Source organism: Sciurus vulgaris (assembly GCF_902686455.1).
Source record: "Sciurus vulgaris genome assembly, chromosome: 2".
Lineage (NCBI taxonomy): Eukaryota > Metazoa > Chordata > Mammalia > Rodentia > Sciuridae > Sciurus > Sciurus vulgaris.
The window spans coordinates 38,412,617-38,436,183 of NC_136462.1; the positions used below are offsets into that span (position 1 = coordinate 38,412,617).

At 49.9% G+C, this 23,567-nt stretch overlaps 1 protein-coding gene across 7 annotated transcripts; it reads left to right on the forward strand.

Moving 5' to 3' along the window:
* Nucleotides 1-1,463: 1,463 nt before the first annotated feature.
* Nucleotides 1,464-23,498, forward strand: RAB15 (RAB15, member RAS oncogene family). 7 transcript variants are annotated; one of them, XM_079127169.1, is made up of 7 exons: nucleotides 1,464-1,584; nucleotides 19,154-19,214; nucleotides 19,993-20,053; nucleotides 20,558-20,635; nucleotides 21,556-21,645; nucleotides 22,752-22,817; nucleotides 22,992-23,498. In XM_079127169.1, exons 1-7 carry the CDS (start codon nucleotides 1,512-1,514, stop codon nucleotides 23,148-23,150), a joined length of 588 nt encoding a protein of 195 aa, XP_078983295.1. In that variant the 5' UTR covers nucleotides 1,464-1,511; the 3' UTR covers nucleotides 23,151-23,498. The 7 variants fall into 7 exon arrangements, with proteins under 7 accessions (XP_078983295.1, XP_078983292.1, XP_078983294.1 ...); XM_079127166.1 differs by lacking the exon at nucleotides 1,464-1,584 and adding an exon at nucleotides 1,592-2,086 and having other exon boundaries at nucleotides 19,957-20,053; XM_079127167.1 differs by lacking the exon at nucleotides 1,464-1,584 and adding an exon at nucleotides 1,594-2,086.
* Nucleotides 23,499-23,567: the final 69 nt, after the last annotated feature.

Sequence of the window (23,567 nt, forward strand, 5' to 3'; positions counted from 1 at the left end):
AACGAAATTCCCTCTTGGACTGAGGAATCCACCTCAGCTTGCATCTTCTTTCCTGCTTCCTCTGACAGAAGCAAGCAGAGAGCCACTAAGGGTCTCAAATAAGGAGACCTGTGGAGAGTGTTTACCATTACAGTGCAGATCAGTGGTAAGGTAGCTGTAGTACCCAAAGGGGTTTGACTGAGTTGAATTTGAGCTCTATACTCTCTGCAGTCACAGCAGGTTGGACCTCAGCTCAGCAGAAAACACCTATGGCTCTATTCATCTGTGGGATATTCTTACAGCCCAGGTAAGCAGAGAGACTACATCACAGGGTACCTTCTATACCTCAGTATTTACTGAATACAGTGTTAAGTGCTGTGAAGTCCTTTCCACACATTATCTTATTTAATCTTTCCAACAATTCTATAAGGTTGTTGTCTTAAATGTCCCTATTTTGAAACAAGGAAACAGGATCAGAGGGAGTTCAGTAATGTGCTCAAGGTTGCATAGCTGGTGAGCAGTGGATCTAGGATTGGAATCCAAATGTGCCTAACTCCAGAGCCTCAGCATACACTGAAAACCAAAGTAAATCCAATGTAGAGACACACACCTGTAAATCTTAATGCAACCCACAATTTCTTTAGTTTTTAGCGTAAGTACCTATCAGGTTTGGGATTTTTCCCTCTTTGGTTTAAATCTAGACGCTTTGCCTGAAATATAGCTCTTCAAGTCAAGCAAATGGACTTCCCACTTTCCTTGACCTCCCATTGAAAAATATATTCTCCATCTAATATTCAGCCCGAAAACTCCCACATACACGCACAAAATTTCATTACTTTTTAGAGATATAATGGGCTAGACTTGCTCTTCCCTAATACTAGTTCTTAGGAATGGGCAATTTTCTCAACTCCAGAGGGCATTCATTTGCCTCTCTCTGATGCTAACACATTTCAGTGGTAGTAAATTGGGTCTCCAGGGAGGCTCATTCATTTTTTGGTGCCAACGGTGTGCACCAAATCAGAAATATTTTATCAGTCTGAAGTACTATGTTGGCATCCTGAAAACCTACTCTAAGCAACTTAGACCCCAAATGAAGACTTTTGCCTGAAACTTCGCCAAAGCGTTTTTGCATTTGGAAATGGTTTAATGGTCATCTATCTTTTCACCGGGGTGAACGAGATCAGCAGACTTTTCCCCATTTAAAGACTAAAAAGGGGAGGGTGGGGCGTGATACAATCACATAGTGTTGTTATGGGGACTAGATGGCCGAGAAGGACAATCAGCAAGGCCCTTGAGTTCCCAAAGGCGATTCCAGGGTGGGCACGACCAAGCCCTGACCAAGCCTTCCAACCTGGGTTGAGGCCAAATGGGGGCCAGCCCGGGAGCCCCCTCCAGCAGGGTCCAGCGCCCCGGTGGGGCGGAGTTACTAAGGCTAGACTAGGGGTGGGAACTGGGGAGAAGTGATGAACCCGGGAAGTCGAGCGTGGTAGAGGTGAGCAGGATGGCAGCACGCCCAGACTCCCGCGCTCAGAATGTCGGCGGACAGACGCAAACCTTTCCGCACCCACCCCCGTCTCTCCTGGGCACCGCGGCCAGAGGCCGGAGGTGAGGCCCCGCCCCGCCCCGCCACGGGGTCCCGCGCTCTCCGCCGCGCTCCCCGCCCCCTCCCCGGGCGTCCGCGGCGGCGCAGGGGAAGGGGAAGCGGGAAGAGGCGGGCAGGGGCCGCCGCTTTCTCCTCCCACCGCCCGCGCGAACCGCGCCGCGCCGCGCCGAGCCCAGCCGAGCGGGCGCCGCCGCGCTCCCGCAGCAGCCGCGCTTCTCCGCGCCCCGCCAGCGTGCGAGGCAACGCGGGGCCCCGGCCGGCTTCCTTCTCGCCCCCCGCCGGCGTCCCCGGGCGGGCGGGGCGCGGGCCGCGATGGCAGCGGCCGAGCGGGGCTGAGCCCGCAGCCGCCCGCAGCCCCCCGGCCCCCTCGGGCCCCAGCCATGGCGAAGCAGTACGACGTGCTATTCCGGCTGCTGCTGATCGGGGACTCCGGGGTGGGCAAGACCTGCTTGCTGTGCCGCTTCACCGACAACGAGTTCCACTCCTCCCACATCTCCACCATCGGTAAGGGGCGGTGGCTGGGGCGCCCCACACTCCCGGCGGCCCCTTCCCCGGCCTCCCCTTCCCCAGCCCAGGAGGGGTTATCCGCCCCTCCGGCTGGAGACTGTGGAGCCTGAGGCCAGGGTAAGGAAAAACCCCCGGGTGAGCGGGCCACCGGCCGGGGACCAGAGCCTCGGTTCCTGCCGGTGAGAGGGTCCCTGCTGCCTGCCATCCGGGGCTAGGGGTGGCATCTCTGGCCTCTAGCTGGAGAACCTTCCCATCCAAGCCGATATAACAGGGGTGGCTGTAGGCTAGGGTACCCAGAAATGGGACAGTGAGAATCATAGCCAGTGAAATGACATCCCCGCAGCCCCAAGTCAAGAGGGGGAGGGGAAGTAAAGCTTGTGCTCAGGAAAAGGGGTCAGGGTGGAGAGATAGTCATAGAGGTATCATCAGTTCAGGGGTGAGCCAATGTGGAGCCAGGATGGGGAAGACCGGAGGAAGGGAGGGGTCAAAGGGATTGAGTTACCAGGGCACCGGTAGTGAAGGTAAGCTTCAAGGTGGGACACCTGGAGGAGGGCATGGATAAGATGAGAAGCCCCAGTGCTTGAGAAACAGAGGAACCAGCTGGCTAAAGCATTTGTTTTGAAGGAGGCTAAGGAGGGTGGAGGAAGGGGGGATCAGAAGGTAGGCAAAACCCACCTTAGACTATATCTCTGATCCATTAGTACCAGGAGCCTGTGATTAAAGGGACAAGGCCTGGTGGCATCTTGGACAGTGTGGTGAGGGGATCACCTATTTTCTGGGAGTGGTTCTGAGGCCTGCCTCTGAGAGTCTCTTCTCTGGGAGGTCTGAATTGAGGGAATTCCATTCATACCTAACAGGTTCCATGCTTGGTTAACCCTGGAGTAGCCTCCTCACTGCCCAGGCCCCTGAAAGGAAACACCTGCTAGCTGGCTGATCATCCAGTTGGTATACTGTCCTGGAAGCCCCTGCTGCCTTCACGGAGAGCTCCAGCTCTTAGCTTCCTTTGGAGGATACCTCTCCCTGCTTCTCCTTACACATATTCCTTGCCAAGAGAGAAGAAGGAGCAGTTTGATGCAGCCAGGAGGAACAGAGTCTGGTGGTTAAGAGACAGGCATTGTTTCACACATACCTGATGATCTCACTCTGGGGCAATATGACCTTGACTCTCACTAAAGCTTCTGAGCTTTAGTTTTTCATCTGTAGAATGGATGTAATAATAGATCAAGTGAGATAATGTTTGTAAAGCACATAGCACAAAGTCTGATACATGGGAGAGCTGGCTAGGTGCTGTTATTACTGTTGTTAATTTGGATAGAGCTTCATGTGACTTAGGGTTGGGGAACAGAATTCATCTGCATTTCTCAGGGATGCTCTAAGGCTAGCCTCTAGGAGATCCAGGAGTTTGGGCTGGGCCACTGTTTGGATGAAAGACATTTCAGAGAGATGGTTACAGACACCAAGCCTTGGCCAGGAGAGGGCTCAGAGAAGAGGCAGGTGTTGGAGAAAGGCATGGGAGTGAGCCAGGAAGTGGCTGAGGAACCAGATGGGGTATGAGGACAGGTTGCAGGCTTGGGGGCAAAGGGCAGCAGGTTACCTGGCTTTTGCCTGAAGAGCAGTCATTTGCACCCTGGTGTCCTGGCCAAATTCCAAGTCCTAGGAGTGACCTGGACTTTTCCCTTTGAGGGCTTCACTCATCTCCTTCATTTCAGAACCTCTTGGGACGACTGCTTATGTTGTGAGGAGTTAGCCTCCCCTAGGAGTCGGTCTACCCACTCAGTAGGTAAATGAGGGAACCCCTCTTTCTAAAGTGTCAGGATGTGCTTTCCTTAACGGGAATCATCCTGTGCCCCATACTGCTGATCACCATTCCTTCTTGTTCCTTCACCTTGTCATTTCCCTTCTTAGACTCCTCCTTACTGCTAATAGGGGAGTGCTAGACAGACCTAGGGAGTTCCTTAGAAATCTTCTGGAATGTACCACTTTGGGGGCACAAGTGAGTCAGTGAAATAGGTGGGGTGTCTCAATAGCACCCTGTCCCTCCAGTGTCCTTGGTGTATATAGGCCTAAAATCTGTTCCCAAAGTTCTTCCTCTGCTTCTCATGACTGGGTCCCCCTTTCCATGGGATGCAGAGGACTTTTTTGGAGTTTAGATTCCCTGGAAGAGAAAGAAACCTGCATTTCTTCCTATAGCCTTTTAAAATCTGCCCCACTGGGTTTCTTAGATATCTTCTTACATAAAGCTTACTAAGGGCTTGTAATTCCCTAGCTTGGCTGTGGTTTTCAGCATTAACTAAAACTGAAGGGAAAGAGTTGGATTGAATGGTCAAGAAAAGCTTTTTCTTTAGGTTGTTTGGAAGATTCCCAAGGAAGGGGCAGCCAGAAGGCAAATTGAGGAGCCAAGGAAATGGGGACTACCAGGTCATGGTCATTCATTTATCTCTTCACACAAAAAGTGTGCACGCCTTGTATGCTAGCCTTCAGAGGTCCCTAGATGAATAATACATTGCTGCTCTCAAACTGCCCAGGTACGTTCTATCTCTGTGCTGGACACAGATCTAGGCACCCTTCCCAAGGGCTTTTTTTGGCGAATGGGGAAAACAAGGCAGTTCTGCAGTTACTGCCAAGACAGAGTTCAGATTCTTGGCTCATGTTGATGCACCTAGGCTGGTTCTTTTGTAATTTGTTGTGTATTTACTCTAAGAGCCTCTGACATTCCATAAAAGAGCTTGGTCGGGAACAGAGAGGAGACCTCCCTTGTAGACTGAGCCACTGACCGACCCTTCTCCCATCCTCATCTTTCTGGTCAGTGGGTGGACAGGTGGCCCTGTGCTGAATCTGTGTTGTGGGCACTCCCTTTCCATGCAGCTGTGCTCCCAGGTGGGAGTTTGTGCAGAGGGGACAGTCAGAGTCTTAATGTCTGCCTGCAACTAGTTCCTGACAGTCTGTCTCACCAGGTAAAATAATTGAACATTCCTACCAAACACATGTGAGGCATTTTAGAGACACATTGCAGTCCACCTTTTCCTGCCCACAGAAGTCTATAATCTGGTTGAGGGAAGCAAGACACAGGCCAAAAAGATCTATCACCAACTTGAGATGATATATCTGAAAGTATGTGGAGAAGCACTCTTCAAATGTAAGGGGTCAATTATGATCATTACTGCCACAGCCATTATTCATGTAGGATGTGTCATGAGGCATCCAGTAAATGGCAGTGACCCCAGAGAGTGCTTTTGCTATCTGAGATTAGAGAAGAAGAGAGGCCCCTGTGGATTCCAACCCAAAGGGAAGGCTGAAGCTGCCTGCAGTGGGTGCCTGCAGGGAAGGAGCAGATGGAGCACAGTAAGCAGAGATAACAGAGGTGTGAAGTGAGTGGGTGTCCATGGGACTGGGACTCTGCAATCTGGCTGCTGCAGAAAGTAGTTTATGGAGGAGTGCGAGAACATTCCTCTCTCTGTCTCCCAAACTAGAAGTGTCTCGAGGGTGAGACACATCTTATCCTTCTTTGTTTTCATAGGCCCTAGTACAGGGAAGGCAACATTTAATCCTCTTAAATTATTAATCAACCAATGTCAGGCCTGTTTGGCAGAGGGCGTCAAGGGCCTGGCCCAGGAGGTGGGACTTGAGCCTAGCAATGGTAGAAAAGGGTTTTGAGCTGGAAGAAAATTTAAGACTTGAAGCAGGGGGACCAACCATGGGCTGTGCTGGTGTCAGGGCTTGAAGGAACCTCTCAATCAGTTCCATCCCCATCCCGCTCCCACTTTCTCTGGTGGTAACAGCACCAACCTATGCAGTCACTGCTCTGGTTTCCCTTCAGAAGTGGGGAGTAGCTCAAACCCATCAAACTGGCCACTTCTGAAAGGGTCTCTTGTAATCTATGCTATGCCAGGGGTGGGATGTGAGCCACTAATGTAAATTGAAGTAACTGCCCAGGAGTTGGTTTTCTCCCTGCTATCTTTTGTCACCTGGCCTCTGGATCTTTCATTTGAAAAGCCACCCTCAGGCAGCACCCCTGTGGAGTGAGGAGGAAGGCTGTGGGCTGTGATTATCCGGTTGGACTGGTTGGGCCATGGCTTTGAGGCTGCTTGCTTGGGCTGAGTTTGCTGTGGTACTTTCACCTTTCTCAGGAAGTTCTGCTGGAACTGGCTCTGCCTCTGACAGGGGCTGGTGTTGCCTCGGGGAGGGAAGGGCCAGGGGCCCTAGATCTGAGCCTGGAATTGAGTGACCTAACAGACTTTGTGGTGAGTGCGAGGGCCCTGCAGTCCTGGGATCTGCAGATTTCTAGACTGAGAAGCTAGGCCCTCTGGTCTTAGTTATTGGGCAGCCTGAGGCCTGTGTCTTCCTACCCTGTGGCCCATGCCCTGTAGAAAGGAAGCAAAGGGAAGAAGCAATGAGTAGGATGGAACTGGCTTGGTCAGACATGCACATTCTCCATGGCCTTTTTGACTCTGTGACCTTTAGGCACTTATTTAACATCTTTGTGCTTAGTTCTGCATCTCCAAATTGAAGATGGTTAGAGAATCTTTTTCTTCATGGTCATTGGGAAGATTACAGAAGCCAATGGATACAAAGCACTTAGCAGAGTCCTCAATAAAATGGTAGCTGCCACCATCATGTTGTTATTATTTAAAAAAATTTTTTTTGTAGTTGTAGATGAACAGCATGCCTTTATTTTGTTTATTTTTATGTGGTGCTGAGGATTGAACCCAGTACCTCACATGTGCTAGGCAAGTGCTCTGCCATTGAGCCCCAGCCCCAGCCTGCATCATGTTGTTATTGTTCCTAGTGCATAAGAATGTTGTAGAGAGGAGGAAACTGAATAATGTGCTGTGAGGTCTTCTGTCTGTCGCTCATGGATTTAGTCATTCAGGCACTGCTTACCTGACACCTCCTATGTGCCAGGCACCATGCTAGGAGCTGGGGATATAGTGGTGAACAAAACGGAAACCAAGGAGCTGTCTTCCATTCCCAGGAGCATGTGAGTAGGTTCTGTGTTTCATTTCAATTTGTTCCAAGCCCCCCACCCCCGGCCCTGGCAGTACCAGTGTCTTGGGAGGAAGGGTGAGTGGGTGAGGAGGTAGAGAGGAGTGTTGTGGGCCAGGAGGATGGAGGTGTCTCTGCTTCAAGGCTGGGGCCTTTGCTAGATGTTGCTCTGCCTGGGCCTCTGTTCCTTCATTCCTCCTTATAACACAGACATAGACCCAGTCTCCCACCGGCATCCCCAAGGACATGATCCCTGGGAAGGAACACATCTGATACCTGCAGCTTTCAGCTGTCTATGCATCTGTGCCACATTTGGAGATCTGCAGATTCACCCACGGCTTTGAGCACCCCGTTCCCTCCTGCCTGCATTCCTTGGTTTCTGCTCCTTCCTCTTCCTCCCCTCCCCCAGACAGGTTGGTGATAAGCTTTATAACTTGAAAGCCGATATTTGGTCATTACCCTTCTACCCCGATTGCCAGCTCTTCTTAGAGTGCCTCCTTCTGTAATCTAATATTTGTGCCTGTTTCCCTGTAAAACTGCCAGTTTTCTGTACAGGATTCTGACCTCTCCTTGGCTCTTCTGCCTGGTCAGTGATCTTTGTCAAGGGGGGTCACAGGGCTTTCTAGACATTTAATTCCTCCTACTGAGAAGGAAAGGGCTAATTTTACCCTATTTTGTAACTAGGAAAACCGAGGACCCCAGAGAACTAGTGATTCCCATCTTGCACATAAAGTGACCCAAACTTGAACCATCTTCTCTCCTCCATTTTCTCCATACCGACATTGGGCATGTTCTTCATCCCCAGAAGTGCCTTCCACAGGTTGCCAAGTGGAATGACTCCCCGTTCAGCCAAAGGGGAGGGGGCGTGTGTCTCCCATACCTCACATGAAGGCTCTGCTTCCTTTACACACACCCCTGGAGACTCTGGGGCCTGTGACTGAGGAGTCTGGTAGGTGACCTCTGAGTATGGGATCTGAGTGTTGCTCTCATTTTGCCATTTTGATATAGATTTACAGAGAATGGAGTGACCAGGGCCCCATGATCGACAGATAAGCCAACAGTTGGCTTTGAAACAGGGGTCATTCCCTGATCACTTTTCCCTGATTAAAATTTTCTCTTAGCTGCTTTTTCTGTTGGCATATACTGACTTCATTCACTCACGTACATACTCATTCATTTTTTTCTTCCATGTATTTAACTTTGTTGAGTAATATTTAATGATCTACCTTCCACCAGGCAATGAGAATATGAAATGAATAAGATGCTGTTTGTCTTCTGTGAACTCCCAGTGTAGCTGGGGAGTCAGGCTTCCAAATAACCAGAATAGTATGCAAAAGGATTTATAGAGGAGTGAGAAACCCCCCCCTGTGGAGGTTGGTAACAGAGGAAGTGACATTTGAGTGGGGTCTTGAAGACTAAGTAGGGGACAAGGATCAGGGGAGGCACCCATCCTCTTCCCAGGAGGAGGTGCTGTGGAAAACACCTCTAGATTGGAACTGCTCCTCTTCAGCCTGGCTGGGGCCAGCTAGTAATGGCACACCATGGTCATGCCAGCTTAAGTTCAGGTAGGTGCTTGCTGGGAGTTCCCTTTGCTGGCTGTGAGTGGTGCAAATGCATCTGGAGACACTGTCCTATCTGAGGCGTTTGTTCAGGAGGCTCCAAGCCCCTGTCTCTTCTTCCCTAAACTGAGAAACAGGCCCAAGGGGACATTGGAGGAGCGAGTGGTCAGTAGCCTGGCACATCTTGACTGCCTTGGTGGTGCCCAGGTCCTTGGGTCTGGCAAATGGAAATGGGACGGGTAGCTGGGGCACAATGCTCTGTCACAGAGGCAGCATGGAAGTTTATGCCCAAGCCAGTGGGAAGAGCAAGAGCAAGGAAGCCCACTTCCTGAGTGCTGACCTGGTACCCACTTACCCATGGGCTTCATGCTGCCCCTAGAGAGCTGGCAGAGCGCAGGGCCAAGGTGTTCCAAAGTTGGTCTTGCTCCCAGATGTTTCTTACGTGTTCTTCATATTAGAGGCTCCAGGTCCCCATGAAATCCGAGAAAGGGCAAGGGCCTTGCTGTGGTTTCTCCTTTTGTAACAGGAAAGAATAATGTTGGTCCCTCTTGCTTTTCTTTCCTGAAAACTATAAGTTTGACTGAAACTGCCTGAAGACACTTGCTGCTTCCTATGTCTGGAACCCCTAGTCCTTCTGATCTTCTCCCTGCTGATTACCTCCTTGTCACTCAGGCCTCAGCTCAGATGTCACTTCCTTTGAGAGGTCTTTTCTGAGCAACCAGCTCAAAGTAACTTGCACACTGTCCTCACTGTCTGCTTCGTTATCCTGCTTTCTCCTCTTAGCCCTTATCACTCCCTTCCGTGACGTAGTAATAAATATAAGTTACTAGCAGGGTGTGGGGGTGCACACCTGTAATCCCAGCCATTTGGAAGGCTGAGGCAGGAAGATCACGAGTTCAAAGCCAGCAACTTAGTAGACCCTAAGCAACTTAGGGAGACCCCATCTCAAAATAAAATATTTTAAAAGGGCTGGCATGTGACTCAGTGGTTAAGTGCCCCTGGGTTCAATCCCTGGTACAAATAAATAAATAAAAATAAGTTACTTATCTGTCCACTCCACAATAATGGAAGCTCCCTGCAGAAAAGATTGTGTTCTGTATTGTCCGCTGCTTGTCTTGGAGTTCCTGGCACCTAGGAAGTACTCGTAACTGAATGAGTGAATGAATTAATCTCCCTAGAAGAATTTTGCTCTTCCCTGAGGAAAGTCTTGGTAGTATTGGTTTCTTGGGACCCATAAGACAACACCAGATATGTGTTTGGGGATGTGAGAGGACGGAAGACTTCTGTAAGGGGTCAATTTTTTCCGGTAATTTCAAGCTTTTCTGCTCTGACACATGTCCTAACAGGAAGCTCATAATGAGGAGGGAGAAGGTGGCTCCCATGACCCCTATGTGAGTGGGGTACTCTGGTGTGTGCAGAGATGAGGGGTTGGTGTCTTAAACTAAGGTCAGTGCTGCTTGTTGGTTGGGGTCACTGCTAGTGTCAGATGATGTCTGTCAGCTCAACCAGGATGCCTGAGTGACCATGCAGGACCACCTCAGCAGCCAGGGTGCTCTGGAGTAAGGAGTTTCTAAGCTCAGTCCCTGAGCCATACATTCCTTCTTGGAATGTTGGAAAACCCTGGGTCCTGGGTCCTGGGCTTCCAGAGATTGACCCTTCAAGACTTTGTAATAGAGTACCCTTATGAAATCTCCAGAATTTCTTGCGGGTGGGCATCTGAATCAGAACCTTTGATCCCAGTACTCTTGAGATTAAAACATGACCTTTGAGTGAGTTAGAGGGTCAGTATTCTATCTCTCAAGCCCAGGGCCCCTTAGTTTTCTACTTCCGGTCACTCCCAGAACAAGATGGTGTCATACAGACTACTGCATTTGTTCTGAGATCCGGGATGTACCTTTTCCCTAGGACAAAGTGAGCACAAGGGACAGTCAGTCTGCAGTTCACAGAGGAGGAAGGCAGCATGTAGTCCAGCAACAATGAGGTTAAGAGTCACCAGACAGAAGGTAGAAGGATGCAGCCAGTGGCAAGTTTGGGAGGAAGATGTCCTCTTCCCTCCCCTCAGCCGTTTGCTCTTAGGGGTCATGGTATGTCAGGATCCTTTGTCTTGAATTCTTTCTCTTAACTTTTCTGTGAGCTCTCTCTCTTTGTATTCTCTTTCCTATTCTCCCCCTCCCATGTCCCTCAGGGGGGAAATGGCATTATTGGTCTCCTGAGAAATGTTTTGGTGAGAGGGGGCTTTGAAATGGGAATCACTGTCATGCCTTGTTTCGGATCACAGAGATGGACAGCCACCTCCCTGCAGGCTCTGCCTTTTCCTAAAGCTTGTTTTGGGGTTTCTCAGGGTGATCTCTTTGAAGGTGACCTCTTGCCATAGCCCTGAGGAAGCTCCACATGTCCAGCACATGCTGGTTTCCTGCAGGGGGAGGACTTGGGGGCATTTCTTGGACTGGTGCTTAGTAACTGGAGCCAGCATGGCCCCAAAGATTGGGTGTCTGCCTTGGATTTCAAGAGTATTAAATTGTTCCTTGTTGTGGAGTCTCATTGCTTAATGAAAAGGCTCGGGTCACACTGCTGGTCCTTCGGGCCGTGGTTGATCATGGTGATAACATTTGGCACCCAGAGTCAGCCCTGTTTCCACTGAAACATGTGGCATTTGGTGGGCAGGCAAGCTGGCACCTGACTTTAACCCATGAGGGTCTGGCCTGCCAATCGGCCCACCCCAGCTTTGCCAGGATTTAGCTTGTAGCCGGGCTCTGGGAGCTGTCTGAGGTCCACAGTGGGTGGCATTTTCTTTTTGTTGAAACATTCTTTGCCTCACCTCTCTGTCCAGCTCTGATCTCCCTCCTCTCCCTAGCAGGAGCCCCCTTCTACCTCCTAGAGCTCTTTCCGTCCCCCAGGCTATGACTGGGTTCCCAGTCTCATCTTTCCATAAGGAAGATTGGTAGGGCTTTAGCTTCATGCTTTAAAAGCTCTGTGTGACAGATCCTGTTATGGTTTTCTGTTCTATCTCAAAGTCCTCACAGAAGTTCTCTCATATCAGCATTGTCACCTGCAGGGAGGAATTCCAGGCCAAGAGCAGCTAACTGGCATTCCCGAGACCACACAGGTAGTTACAAGGCAGGATTGGAACCACACTCTCGATCTGTTAATGGCCGTGCCGCTCTGTTTGTCCAGCTGCACTTCCTGCATGCTTTCCAGGGCTTTCTTTGTTGGCATACAGTGATTGGATTGAGTGTTCGTTCACCGGATGTGCCCTGTTGCCTTCTTTCCAGCACATCCACTGCTGGACTAGGGAGGCATACCCAAGGCAAAGTACCTTAAGAGCCACAGGAGCACCAGGCTGTCTCCCCTCACGGTTTGGGAGGCCAGAAAGTCCAAGATTAGGGTGTCGACAGATTGGTGTCTGGTGAGGGCTTGCTTTCTGCTACAAAGATGGCACCTTCTAGTTGTGTCCTCCCATGGCAGACACAGAAGGGTTAACATGCTCCCTTGGGCCTTCTTCCTGAGGGCACTAATCGTACTCACAAGCGTTCTGGTCCAGCCCCAGTGCCCTGCCCCAGCACCTAGAGGAGGACCTTGCCTGTCCTCCCAGCTCTCTCATAGCAGTACTGTCACTGTGCTCCAGGACTCTGGTTGTGTCCTGGCAGGCACTAGGGGTTGTTGCTGGATGGGCAGAGGCCAGGCATAGCAGGAAGAGCAACCTGGAACTGCTTCAGGCCACAGTCGGACTGTGAGGGCACTCTCCACAGGCGTACCAGGACCCCGTACTGCCACTTAACTGTGGAGTTTTTCTTGTCCGTGTCTGTGAGGTGTTCAGATGGGAGGAAACTGTCTCTGCTCTTGAGGCATAGGCACCTGTCCCTTCTTGTGCTCTCCGAGGCAGGGCGATTCTACTGATGGAATGTCTGTGCCTGGTACCGTGCTTGCACAGAGGCAGAGATGTAAAAAAGAAAAAGAGACAAACAGAACTTGGTCAAACACAGAATACATTCTCTGATCTTTAGATGCTTTATGTCTAGTCAGGACTAGAAGACAAAAAATAGTAGGCAGTAGGGGAGTAAGGAAATATTGTTTTAGAAGTCTTCTCCCTGCTGGATAGTTGAAGCGTCATGCCTGCCATCTGGGGAACCATTAGGCACAGTGCATAGTCACAGGCCGTGAAGCTTCAGGCAGTCCCAAGGTGCTCTCGGGTGTCACTGAGGAAAGGGTACATGCTGTGGGGATACCCAGGAGCTGAACTTGGGGTCGGTCTGGACTGATTGCAGTGTTAGGACCCAGTAGCCCAGCACCAACTCTTTTTTGTTGTTGTTGTTGTTTTGGTACCAGGGATTGAACCCAGGGCACTTAACCACTGAGCCACATCTCCAGCCCTTTTTATTTTTTTTTTAAATTTTGAGACAGAGTCTCACTAAGTTGCTTAGGGCCTCACTAAGTTGCTGAGGCGGCTTTGAACTTGTGATCCCCTGCCTCAGCCTCCTGAGCCTCTAGGATAACTGGCATGCACCACTGTGCCTGGCCAGCACCAACTCTTGCCAGCATGTTTGTCATTTTTAAGCATCTCTGCCTCTCTCTACATATCTGTTTGCCTCAAGCTACTCTTGTTATGGGCCAGCTAGCTCTCTACCTCATTTGGAGGAAGTTCCCTTCCCCTGCCCTACTCCCCCTTCTTCTTCCCTCCCCTTCCCTTTTCTTTAAAAAAAAATATAAATATATATATATATTTTTTTTTAATAATATGTATTTTTAAGTTGTCAATGGATTTTTTATTTATTTTTATGTGGTGAGTGTCAAACCCAAGGCCTCACACATGCAAGGCAAGTGCTCTACCACTGAGCCACAACTCCAGCTCCTCTCTCTTCTTTTTGAAATAATGTCTCACCTGTTGCCCAGGCTGGTCTCCAACCCCTAAGCTCATGTGATCCTCCTCCTTTGGCCTCCTGGGTAGCTGGGACTGCAGGCATGTACTACTCCTTCAGGCTTGGAGGGAGCAGGTTTGACAGACTTAGCTGACCTCCCTTGCCCTTGTTGGCCTGGTCATCTTGTGGGTCCAGCAAGCCTGTCATTGGGCCAGTCAGGAGCTGCTTCTCTACAGAGGGCAAGTTATACCTAGCCCCGTTTCCCTGAGGAGAAGTTTGGACTCAGCAGTTTTAAACAGAAAGGATGCTGGCTGTGGCTGACATCATGATGGACAAATCAGGTGTCCCTGGGACAAAATGAGCTGTTCACTGGACTTTGGGCCCTCTATTGGGAGAGGGCCCCCTTCTTCCTGACTCTTTCTCCTGGGGCTCGCAGGTTGCCCAGAACCTGTGCTGGACTGTGTAGAAGTGGTTTGCTTGTTTCTTCATACTTCTGCACTGTCTTGTGGGGACACAGAGGTAGGTAGTTCTGACAGGGTGATGAGTCTGGGCTTACTGGAGTCACAGAGGAGCAAAGAGTTCCCTGAAAATAGGTTACTTTGGGTATCTTACTCAGGACTGCTATAACAAAGTGCCTTAGTGTGGTACTTTATAAACAACAGAAATATACTGTTCGGGAGCCTGGGAAGTCTGAGATGAAAGTATTAGCAGATGCAGAGTCTGGTGAGGGCTCACTCTCTGCTACAAAGATGGCACCTTTGTCCTCCATAGCCAGGTCCTCCATGGCAGTCAGCAAAAGGGGTAACACGCTCCCTCAGGCCTGGTTCACAAGGGCTCTAATCCCATGCTCTGCCCTCATGAGCTAATCACCTCCTAATGGCCCTTGTCTCTCCCCCCATCTTCACACTGGGGATTGTTTAAATATATGAATTTTGGGGAGACACAAGCATTCATGTGTGTCCACTGCCTCATTTCTAAATTTCTCAAAACATCAGAATAGATGTGGGATATGGTGGGGTATGAATGAAAAAGCAGAATTCCTCAGCCTTAAGGGTTGGGAACCACTGGTCAAGTGCAGAGCACCATGGATAGGTTTTACGAGACCCATATTCCAGTTCTGGCTCAGCTATAGGATGTGGGGATGTAAGTTGGCCTTATGATAACAATACCCACTTCTGCCTACTTCACAGAGACTCTGTGGCTAAGGGATGTGTGTAGGACAAGAAATATATTTTTTTAATAATTTTATTTGTAATTGTAGATGGAGGGAATGCCTGTATTTTATCTGCTTGTTTTTATGTGGTGCTAAGGATTAAATCCAGTGCCTCACACATGCTAGGCAAGCACTCTGCCTCTGAGCCACAACCCCAGTCCAGGGCAAGAAATACTTGAGGATTGGGTATGGTTTTGCCTAGAGGTGGGCTGCATAGAGGTTCAGTGTGCATAAGATGGGGTAGGTCTGGGTGGGGGGAGCCCTGAGAATCTGTATTTCTACGAAGCTCCCTGATGAGGAGTGCAGTCATCCTTGGCCTAGCAAGGGGAGCAGAAGAGTAATCCCTTCTCCCACTGGGTTCTCTAGGTTGCTTTCCTCCCTGCTTCTAGGGAGCCTTTATTCAACAGAGGGGAGGTGGGAGTGAGGACTACAGAGTGAGGTGCTTTCCTTGCATTGACCCTGGTCCTTCAGAGGCAGCCTTTGGGAGTTCTCATTCTACAAACAAGACTAGTCCAGTGTCACACAGCAAGTGTCCAAACCAGGATTTGAACCCAGGTCTTTCTGAGTCTGGTGCCAATTGATGTCTCTTCCACTATATTCTGGCTCTCAGACTCTCCTCTATCTGACCCTCCCCGCCCAACAAGCACAGTGTTGTTGAAAATACAGGTTTCTGGGCCTCACTCAGATTATGACTTAGTACGTGTAGGCAAGTCAAGGTAGTTGCGTTTAAAAGAAATATCTCCCGGGGTGCTTCTAAAGCTGGAGATCTGCAAAGCACACTTTGAGAGACAGTGAATGTCCATGCTGCCTGACTTGACACTTTGGGTGCAAAACTTTTGCCCAAATGTAGTTGTCAGACTTCAGTATGTGTGGGAAGCACCTGGACCCCACCCCCAGAGGATCTGCTTCTGTAGGTTTGAGGTAGGGCCTGCGTTCAATAGGTAGGGCATTTGCCTTGCTAACGTGTCATGGATGGTGCTAATGCTGCAGATCTGGGGACAACACACTTTGAGAACCACCATCCTAGGGTCAGGAACCTCAGCTTCACCTGGAAGCTAAATGCAACTTCTTAGGCCTTATCTCATACCTACCGAATTCGAATCTGCATTTTATTTTATCACAATCTCTACCTTAATGTGTATGCCTTAATGCTGTCTTGAAGGAGCCAGAATGAGCAAACACGGGGAGGAGGGGCAGCTGGAGAACATCTTTTCTTCCCATGGATACCAAAGAGGCAACAGAGGGGCTGATGAGCACCCAGAAGTGGCTGATGAGAACAGCTGAGAGATGCGACTTGGAAAGGAGAAGGCAGAGAGATGACAGAGGGAAGGCTGGAGAGATGGAATGGGCCTCAGAGGAGAGGCTGTTCATAAAGCAGTGGAGAGACACCCTGTCGAGAGCATGGGGTGGGCAGTGCCGCTCTGGGTGAGGCTGGTGGTTGTGGCAGTGTGATAGGTAAACACACACTGGAATAAGCAGTTGGCCAACAGCTGGGAGGGCCTGCGAGGTGAGAAGGCGCAAGTCTGAAGGCGACTCGCCAGGCCAGCCATTTGACTGTGCTTCAGAGCAGCAGTGGAAAAACTCAACAGCCACGTAGGAGAGGATATGGCCAAGGTTGGGCACAGGGTCCTGCAGGCCAGGGCCTTGTTGGTGGGGTGGACAGGGAAAGCTCTAGGGTGTGTGGAGACAGAAGAAAGAAGGACTGGATGTCATTGGAAGATCATTAGGCTGGTAACCTTTTTTATATCTAAATAAAAAGGTGGGGGAAATACTTCAGAAGATACAGACTGTTTCTTCCATCATATATTAATGCACATGAATATCCCAACTCAAAGCATTTTACTTCTTGACACGTTAAAATAAATTTTATTGTGTTGTCAATAGGCCTAGGTTGCAAGATTGTATGTTTGAGGGAGAACATGCAGCCTGGTGCTGGAGGGGTTGCTGTGGGCCCCAGAATTCCTCAGCCCTGACTCTCAGCCACAGAACTAAGTGAGGGAGCAGTTCTCACCTCCAGCGTTGTGCAGTTTCATATCTACTTGTCTATTCTGCCTTTTTTTTTTTTTTTTTTTCTTATGGTATTGGGGATTGAGTTCAGGTCTACTCTACTACGGAGCTGTATCCCCAGCCCTTTTCATTTTTTAATTTGAGACAGGGTCGCCCTAAATTGCTGAAGCTGACCTTCAACTTGAGATCCTCCTGCTTTAGCCTCCCAAGTCACTGGGACCACAGGTGCGCATCACTAAACCCAGCTCTGTTCTGCCTTTTAACAGCTGCTTTCCCTCATCAAGACACTGCTACAACCCCTCCTCCCTTTCCTCTTCTCTCATAGGAAAAAAAAGTTCCCCTAATATTGGAAGATCATATCTCAGCAGAGCCCTTCTGAAGGACCCACAGGGAGACAGGAAGTGAAGCATAGTTGAGGTTTCCATTCCTAGTTAATGCATAACTCTTCTCTTTTTCTCCCAACAAATAGTGCAAGAGGTAGTGAGGGCACTGGCATCAAACAGACCTGCATTTGAATCTCTGCTACATGCTGTGCCAACCTTGGGCCTGTTTCCTTTCTCCCAGCCTCTGTAAGGGCAGGGACCATATGCCCTTTTTTGCTGCTTTGTCTACAGTGAACACTGTTCAGGGCACATAACATAGTAAGTTCCCATAAATGCCTGTGGAATAATGGAAATAAAACCTCTTATCCACCCTCCTTGTGACCACTTTGCGTAAGCAATGTTCTTGATCTGGCTAGTATGAGGATGAGCTAGGCTTATTATTAAAAAACAAAATTCTGATTTTTCTTGCAAGAAGCACCTCTACTGTCAAGCAACAAGAATCCCTTTTTATTGGAGGATATCATTATTTATACCAGTAGAATTTGTTGTTACGTATCCCCTTGATTCCCTTCTATGCTAGGTACTGGGGAGAAGCAAATTCTTGGTAATTGTCCAGGGAGGGAAAAAACATGCTACTGACTCCCACCAGGGCCAGGTGTTCCTCTCCTCCTTCCCTTTCATCCTCCTCTTCATCCCTCTTTCTCTGTCCACAGGGAAGAATGGCTGCCAGACATTGTCTGTTTGGAAAAGTACAGCTCAATAGATATGAATCAGCTTGGGCAGGCGAAAAATGATTCATGTCTGACCAACCTGATTTAGTTCAGGTTGTCCATTCTGAATCTTTCTCTCCCTTCTAATTAAAGGACGCTGGTCTTGATGGTAGGAGGGAAGCGTCTGAATTTAATCTGTCCATATTTGTGGAAAGCCGGGGATGGGATGGTAATGGGATGCTTTCCTGCTTGTCAAAGCCCTAGTGTGGAGGAGGAGGCAGTGGTGGTGAGCATGCTGGCACCCTGCGGCCTTCTAGAATGGGCAACCTGGTACCGAACAGTCCAGAACCCTACCTTTCCCACATTCCCCATTTGAAAACTATGGTTCACGGTGAACATTTAAGGTTTTGAGTACCCTACTAGACACAGGACTGGAGAGAGGCACAGAGATCAACTCATCTCCCCTCATCTGTCACTCACAGTCGAGCGTGTCTGTTGCAGTAGTGCCTATTTCCCCCAAGGTGTCAGCCCTGGGCTGGTGTGCCAAATCCCCTGTGCTTCCTGTGTCTTGTGGTAGCTGAGCTCTCCAAGCCATTGGGCAGAAGGGCATGAGAACTCTGTGCTTCCTGTGTCTTCTCCAAGATCACGTCATGCCATCTGTTAGTCACTCGTGTACCTGCTACATGCCAGGCACTACATGGGAGCTGCAGTGGGTTGTGCAGGCAGCCACTGTATCTCACTGGCTCTTCCCAGCAGCCCTCGGATGAATTGTAATGTTCCAGCTTTTTACTGCTGAGAAAATGAGAGGGCCAGAGAATCAAGGTGCCCAAGGTGTAGACACAAGTCCCATGACCAGTTAGCTTGCTCCTAACTGAAGCCTATGCTGCTTCTAGTGGGTTGGTCCGCAACAGGTTCACTGAGGCCCCCTCCTTGGTGGGCCTCTGTGAGGTGCCAGGGGCTCTGTGCACAGTCAGAGGGTTGCAACACCAGGATCTGTGCCTTTCCCTCATCAAGACACTGCTACAACCCCTCCTGGTTAATCCAGGCAAATAAGGTGGACTGCTATTCCTAGGGATTCAAATTTGGGAAAGATAAATACAAACTTTTTTTCTAGAAGTATAAATACGAAGGCTTCACATGTGACCTGAATGAGACATGATTCCCATCCTCACGCTGCCCGCTGCCTGTTTCCCTCAAGCCCTTTGCTACTGGCAGCTTGCAGCTAGGTGAGGAAGGGAAGCCCCATTCAAAGCTCAGACGCTTCCTTTATGGTTAAGAAGGCCCTTACCTCAGGTCATCTCCTTCCACACTAAACCAAAAGGAAATCCCTTCGTGTGCGAGTGCCTTGGACCTTTCCTAATCAGCTCTCAGCAGGTGCCCCTCCTAAGTTTCATGTTTGCTTTCTCTCCCCAGGTGTTGACTTTAAGATGAAGACCATAGAGGTAGATGGCATCAAAGTGCGGATACAGATTTGGTGAGTTGGGGAGGAGGAGGCAGGTATGGGCAGAGAGGACCCTGGGCTGCTCCTTAGAAACTGCGGTCTTGGGAAAATCCCTCCTATCTTGCTTAAGAAATTTATTGGAATAGGTTAACAGATCACCAAAGGGCAGGCGTTAGAAGGAATTGGTAAACTAACCATTGTGGGTTTGTTGTAGAATCAGGCTTTACCCTCAGGCTGTGTCACACTAGTGGAGACCCAAAGGATGGAAGGCTCCACCCCATGGTGTATGGTGTGAGCCTCTTGAGAGTCTCCTCTGTAATGCCTGGTGCAGTTACCAGCAATAGCCACCAGGGGCTGCTGTGGCCCTTTGACCTGAACTGTCTGGAGAGCATTACTTTTGCATGTGGAGCTACCTCCTAATTCTAGAATGAATGGTATAGGCATTGCCTTCGGCAGTTCCATGGGCACTGGGGGTGGAGCATCATCCTCCCATTCAACCAAGTCTGGCCACAATGGCCAAATTTCAGAGAGTTGTCCAAGGCTCAGTTATGGTTGCAGGTATAGTGCAGATATAGTTATCAGGAGCATCCCAGGCCTTATGGGCCTGGTCAGTGCCAGTATAGGGAACCTGGCCTCTTATTGCAGAGTCAGGTGTGTTCAGACCCCTTTGGGGATCAAAGCACCACTGATTTTTCACCCTGCAGCTCCCCAGTTTTTCCTGCAAAGGCACAGGGTCTCCCAATTCCTGTTCCTCCTTCCCCATCTGCTCCCACAGTCCCTGCTGCTCTGAGGGACTGGCTTTCTACTGCAGGGACACAGCGGGGCAGGAGAGATACCAGACCATCACAAAGCAGTACTATCGACGGGCCCAGGTGAGCCACCGCTTTCAGGGCTTAGAGGTGGGAAGCTGCCACCCACACTTCCAGGGTGGGTATTTGAGGGGTATTTGTGGGTATTTTGGTCACTGACTCCTCAGATAGGGTCCTCGGATTGCCTTCAGGGCAGGGAGCCTCAGGGCAATCTTTCAGTGATTCACTGATGGATTATTTCCCACTTATTCACAGAGTAATTACTGTAGGTAGGTCCCCTGCCCTCATCCCCAACTTCCACCCTCCACCCTGAACCAAAGACCCAGGTTAAAGTGTGTGATGCCTTCCTACCCTAGAGAGTTCTGTGATGATCCTAGGAAGTGGCAGCTGTGGGGGGTCTGAGAGAGAAGGAGACATTTCTGGATACTGAGGGGTCCTCATTATACTAAGCAGGGAGAGTGGGCCCAACGTGTAAAGACCACCTGTCTGGCTTCATGACTGCACTCTTCCTGTGTGCATCTCCCTCCCCCATCTCTCTTTTTCTCTCTCTTTTTTTCTCTCTCTCAGGGAATATTTTTAGTCTACGACATTAGCAGTGAGCGCTCTTACCAGCACATCATGAAGTGGGTCAGTGATGTGGATGAGGTAGGAGATACCACCTCACTGACGGGTGGGGAAAGGGCACCTCAGGGGAAGGCAAAGCAAGGGCCAGATGGGAAGGACCAGAGCTCTCAGGGCTTGAGTCAGTGCTGCTGGGAAACCTTGCCTTCCACAGCCTGTAAGAAGAGCTCTGAGTGAGTAAGTCATGCAGTGCAAGCCCCAACTGCCATGCTCTGTACCTTGCCAGGCCTCCATGCTGTGTCTCTCCTGGAAATGAGTTGGTTCCATACCCGCCCTGGGAGCAGCTTCCTTCCTGAAATCTCAGGACCAGTTGCAATTGCAGGACTGGGCTTCTAGACCAGAGCCGTGGCTCTGCTCATAGCCGTGGAGCCCTGGGCAAGCCAACTCTCTGGGTCTCCACAACCTTTTTTGGTACCATTTTTTTTAACTCAACAAGGCACCAGTATTAACCAGAGTGTCTTCTATCCTAAGCTGCTCCTGTGGCAGACCTGGGACACTTCTTGCCTGTCAAGACCCTCATTCCCAAACCCCCTGAAACTAAAGATAGTACTAAATCCTTTTATTCCCCCTATACATACATACCTGTGATAAAGCTTAATTTAAATTTAAATTAGGCACAGTAAGAGATTAACAATAACTTATAATGAAATAGAATAATTATAATAAAAGTCACTTAACACTTAAACACACATTGTTTATTTCTAGACTGTTCCATTTAAGTTTAGACATGGTTGACCACAAGTAACTGAAATTGTAGAAAACAAAACCACAGATGATGGGGGACTCCTGTACTTGGTGGAGCCTGACACTTGCCTCCAGTCACCCCACTGTGTCCCTAGGACTCTTAACCTTGGTGGTGGTTTAGAGGTCTATGTAGACTGTACTGGGGAAATAGGAGGTAAGTGCATTTCTCAGTGACAATTCTGCCTCTCCTTTGTCCCCAGTATGCACCAGAAGGTGTCCAGAAGATCCTTATAGGGAATAAGGCTGATGAAGAGCAGAAACGGCAGGTGGGGAGAGAGCAAGGGCAGCAGGTAGGTGGAATCTTCTGCAGCACCTCCAGGGCCAGTCCCGAGAGCGGGGACCTAGGGCTCTGACCGTCATCAGGTCCTCACCCATGTGCACAGCACCCTCAGGCACTGGGAGTTGCCATCCTTGAGAGGCTGCTCTCTGTCCCTCAGGACAGTATCTGGGGTCCATCCAGAAACAAAGACCTCTTGGGCACCAACTCTTGCATGTCCAAGTCCCTCAAAACAGGACTACCCACTGCTTACCAGATAATCCCTGTTAGTGATGAGGAAGGACTTCAAGTTGCTAAGGTCTTCTTGAATAGCGTCCAGGCACAGCTGTGTTGTGCAGTTAGGAAACGGGTCTCCCATCCTCTCCACACCCACTCCCTGTCCTCCTTGAAGTAGGGAGGAAAGTGAGGTAATGAAGGGCCTCAGTCAGGTGTGGAATGTCCAAGCATGCAGGGCGACCATCCTCCTGGGAGCAGGAAGAAAGATGGATAGTGTGAGAGGACCTCGAGAGTTTTTCTCTCCCTCTTCAGTCAATAGCATTCATTAGCCCTTAAAATAAAATTGATATTTTTGTTATAAAAAATAATACATAGTCATTGGAAATGTGGAAGTAGAGGTAACCCTGTGAGAATAACGGTATTTGTCAAGCACCACATGTAGGGCACTGTGCTAAATAAGTGCTCTTAGGAGTATGACCCCATTTATTCAAGTGTTACAGACACTTGTTCCCCTTAACAGAAGAGGAAGCTGGGGCTTAGGGAGAATAAGTAACTTGTCCAAGGTCCTGCAACTGTCATATGGCAGTAATAGGTAACCTAGCCTGGGTCTGTTGTACTCCAGAGCCCATGTTGTTTGCTGATATGCCACATTGCCACTGCATTTTGGCGTCTTTGTGTTCTGATGTATGATGTGTGTATTGGGTGTATTTGTGGATCACCTTCCCCCATTCTCTGCCACCCACTGTCTTGGAAGGAGCCTAGTCTCATCTGAGAAGTGATCTGCTGTGAGAAATTGTCACAGCACAGCATGGTCTGTGAGTGCAGTGGCAGCAGTACATGCCAGGGGCGAGGGGGCCTCCCTTCCCTTACTGACTCTCTTTCAGAAATGTCCTTCTCTTGCAGCTGGCTAAGGAGTACGGCATGGACTTCTACGAAACAAGTGCCTGCACCAACCTCAATATTAAAGAGGTGAGACTACTCGGCAGCAGCTGTCCTGCCTCTGGCTGAGTCCAGCAGAGTGGGGAGGTGAGAGGAGGAGGTGGCGGACAGGAGCCAAGATAAGATGGGACTGGCCCCTTGGGCAGTTACGGAGTTGCCGGGAAGAGAAGATGCTGGACTAACCTGTGCCCCTTGGTTTCCCAGTCTTTCACGCGTCTGACGGAGCTGGTGCTGCAGGCCCACAGGAAGGAGCTGGATGGTCTCCGGATACGTGCCAGCAATGAGTTGGCCTTGGCAGAGCTGGAGGAGGAGGAGGGCAAACCCGAGGGCCCAGCGAACTCTTCAAAAACCTGCTGGTGCTGAGGGTCCTATGTGGGGCACCCCACACAAACCCCTTTCCCTCAGGAGGCCTGTGGGCAAACAGGGGAGCCTGGGCGTTGCCTACAGCTGTCCTCTCATTTGACGACCCCGTCAAAAATCAGTAGCTGCTACTCTTCCCCTGCCTGGCCCTGAGAGCAGCTCTGCTGGCATCTCTGAGCAGCCTCTGCCCCTGGCCCCTCTACCCTGGAGTGGTATCCTTCAGCCTGTTTCCCCAGCCAGGGGCCTGCTGTGAGCCACAGTGCACTGTGAGCACTGACCCACCACCAGAGCTCCCTGGACAATGGCCGAGGCTGGAGTCAAGGCTGCTTAAAGGCTCCTTCTTTCTGAGTGCATCTTGGTCCTGCTTTTTCTCTTTCCTTCCCGCCCTTTCTTCACTTGCTTCCCTCCAGTGTGTTTCCT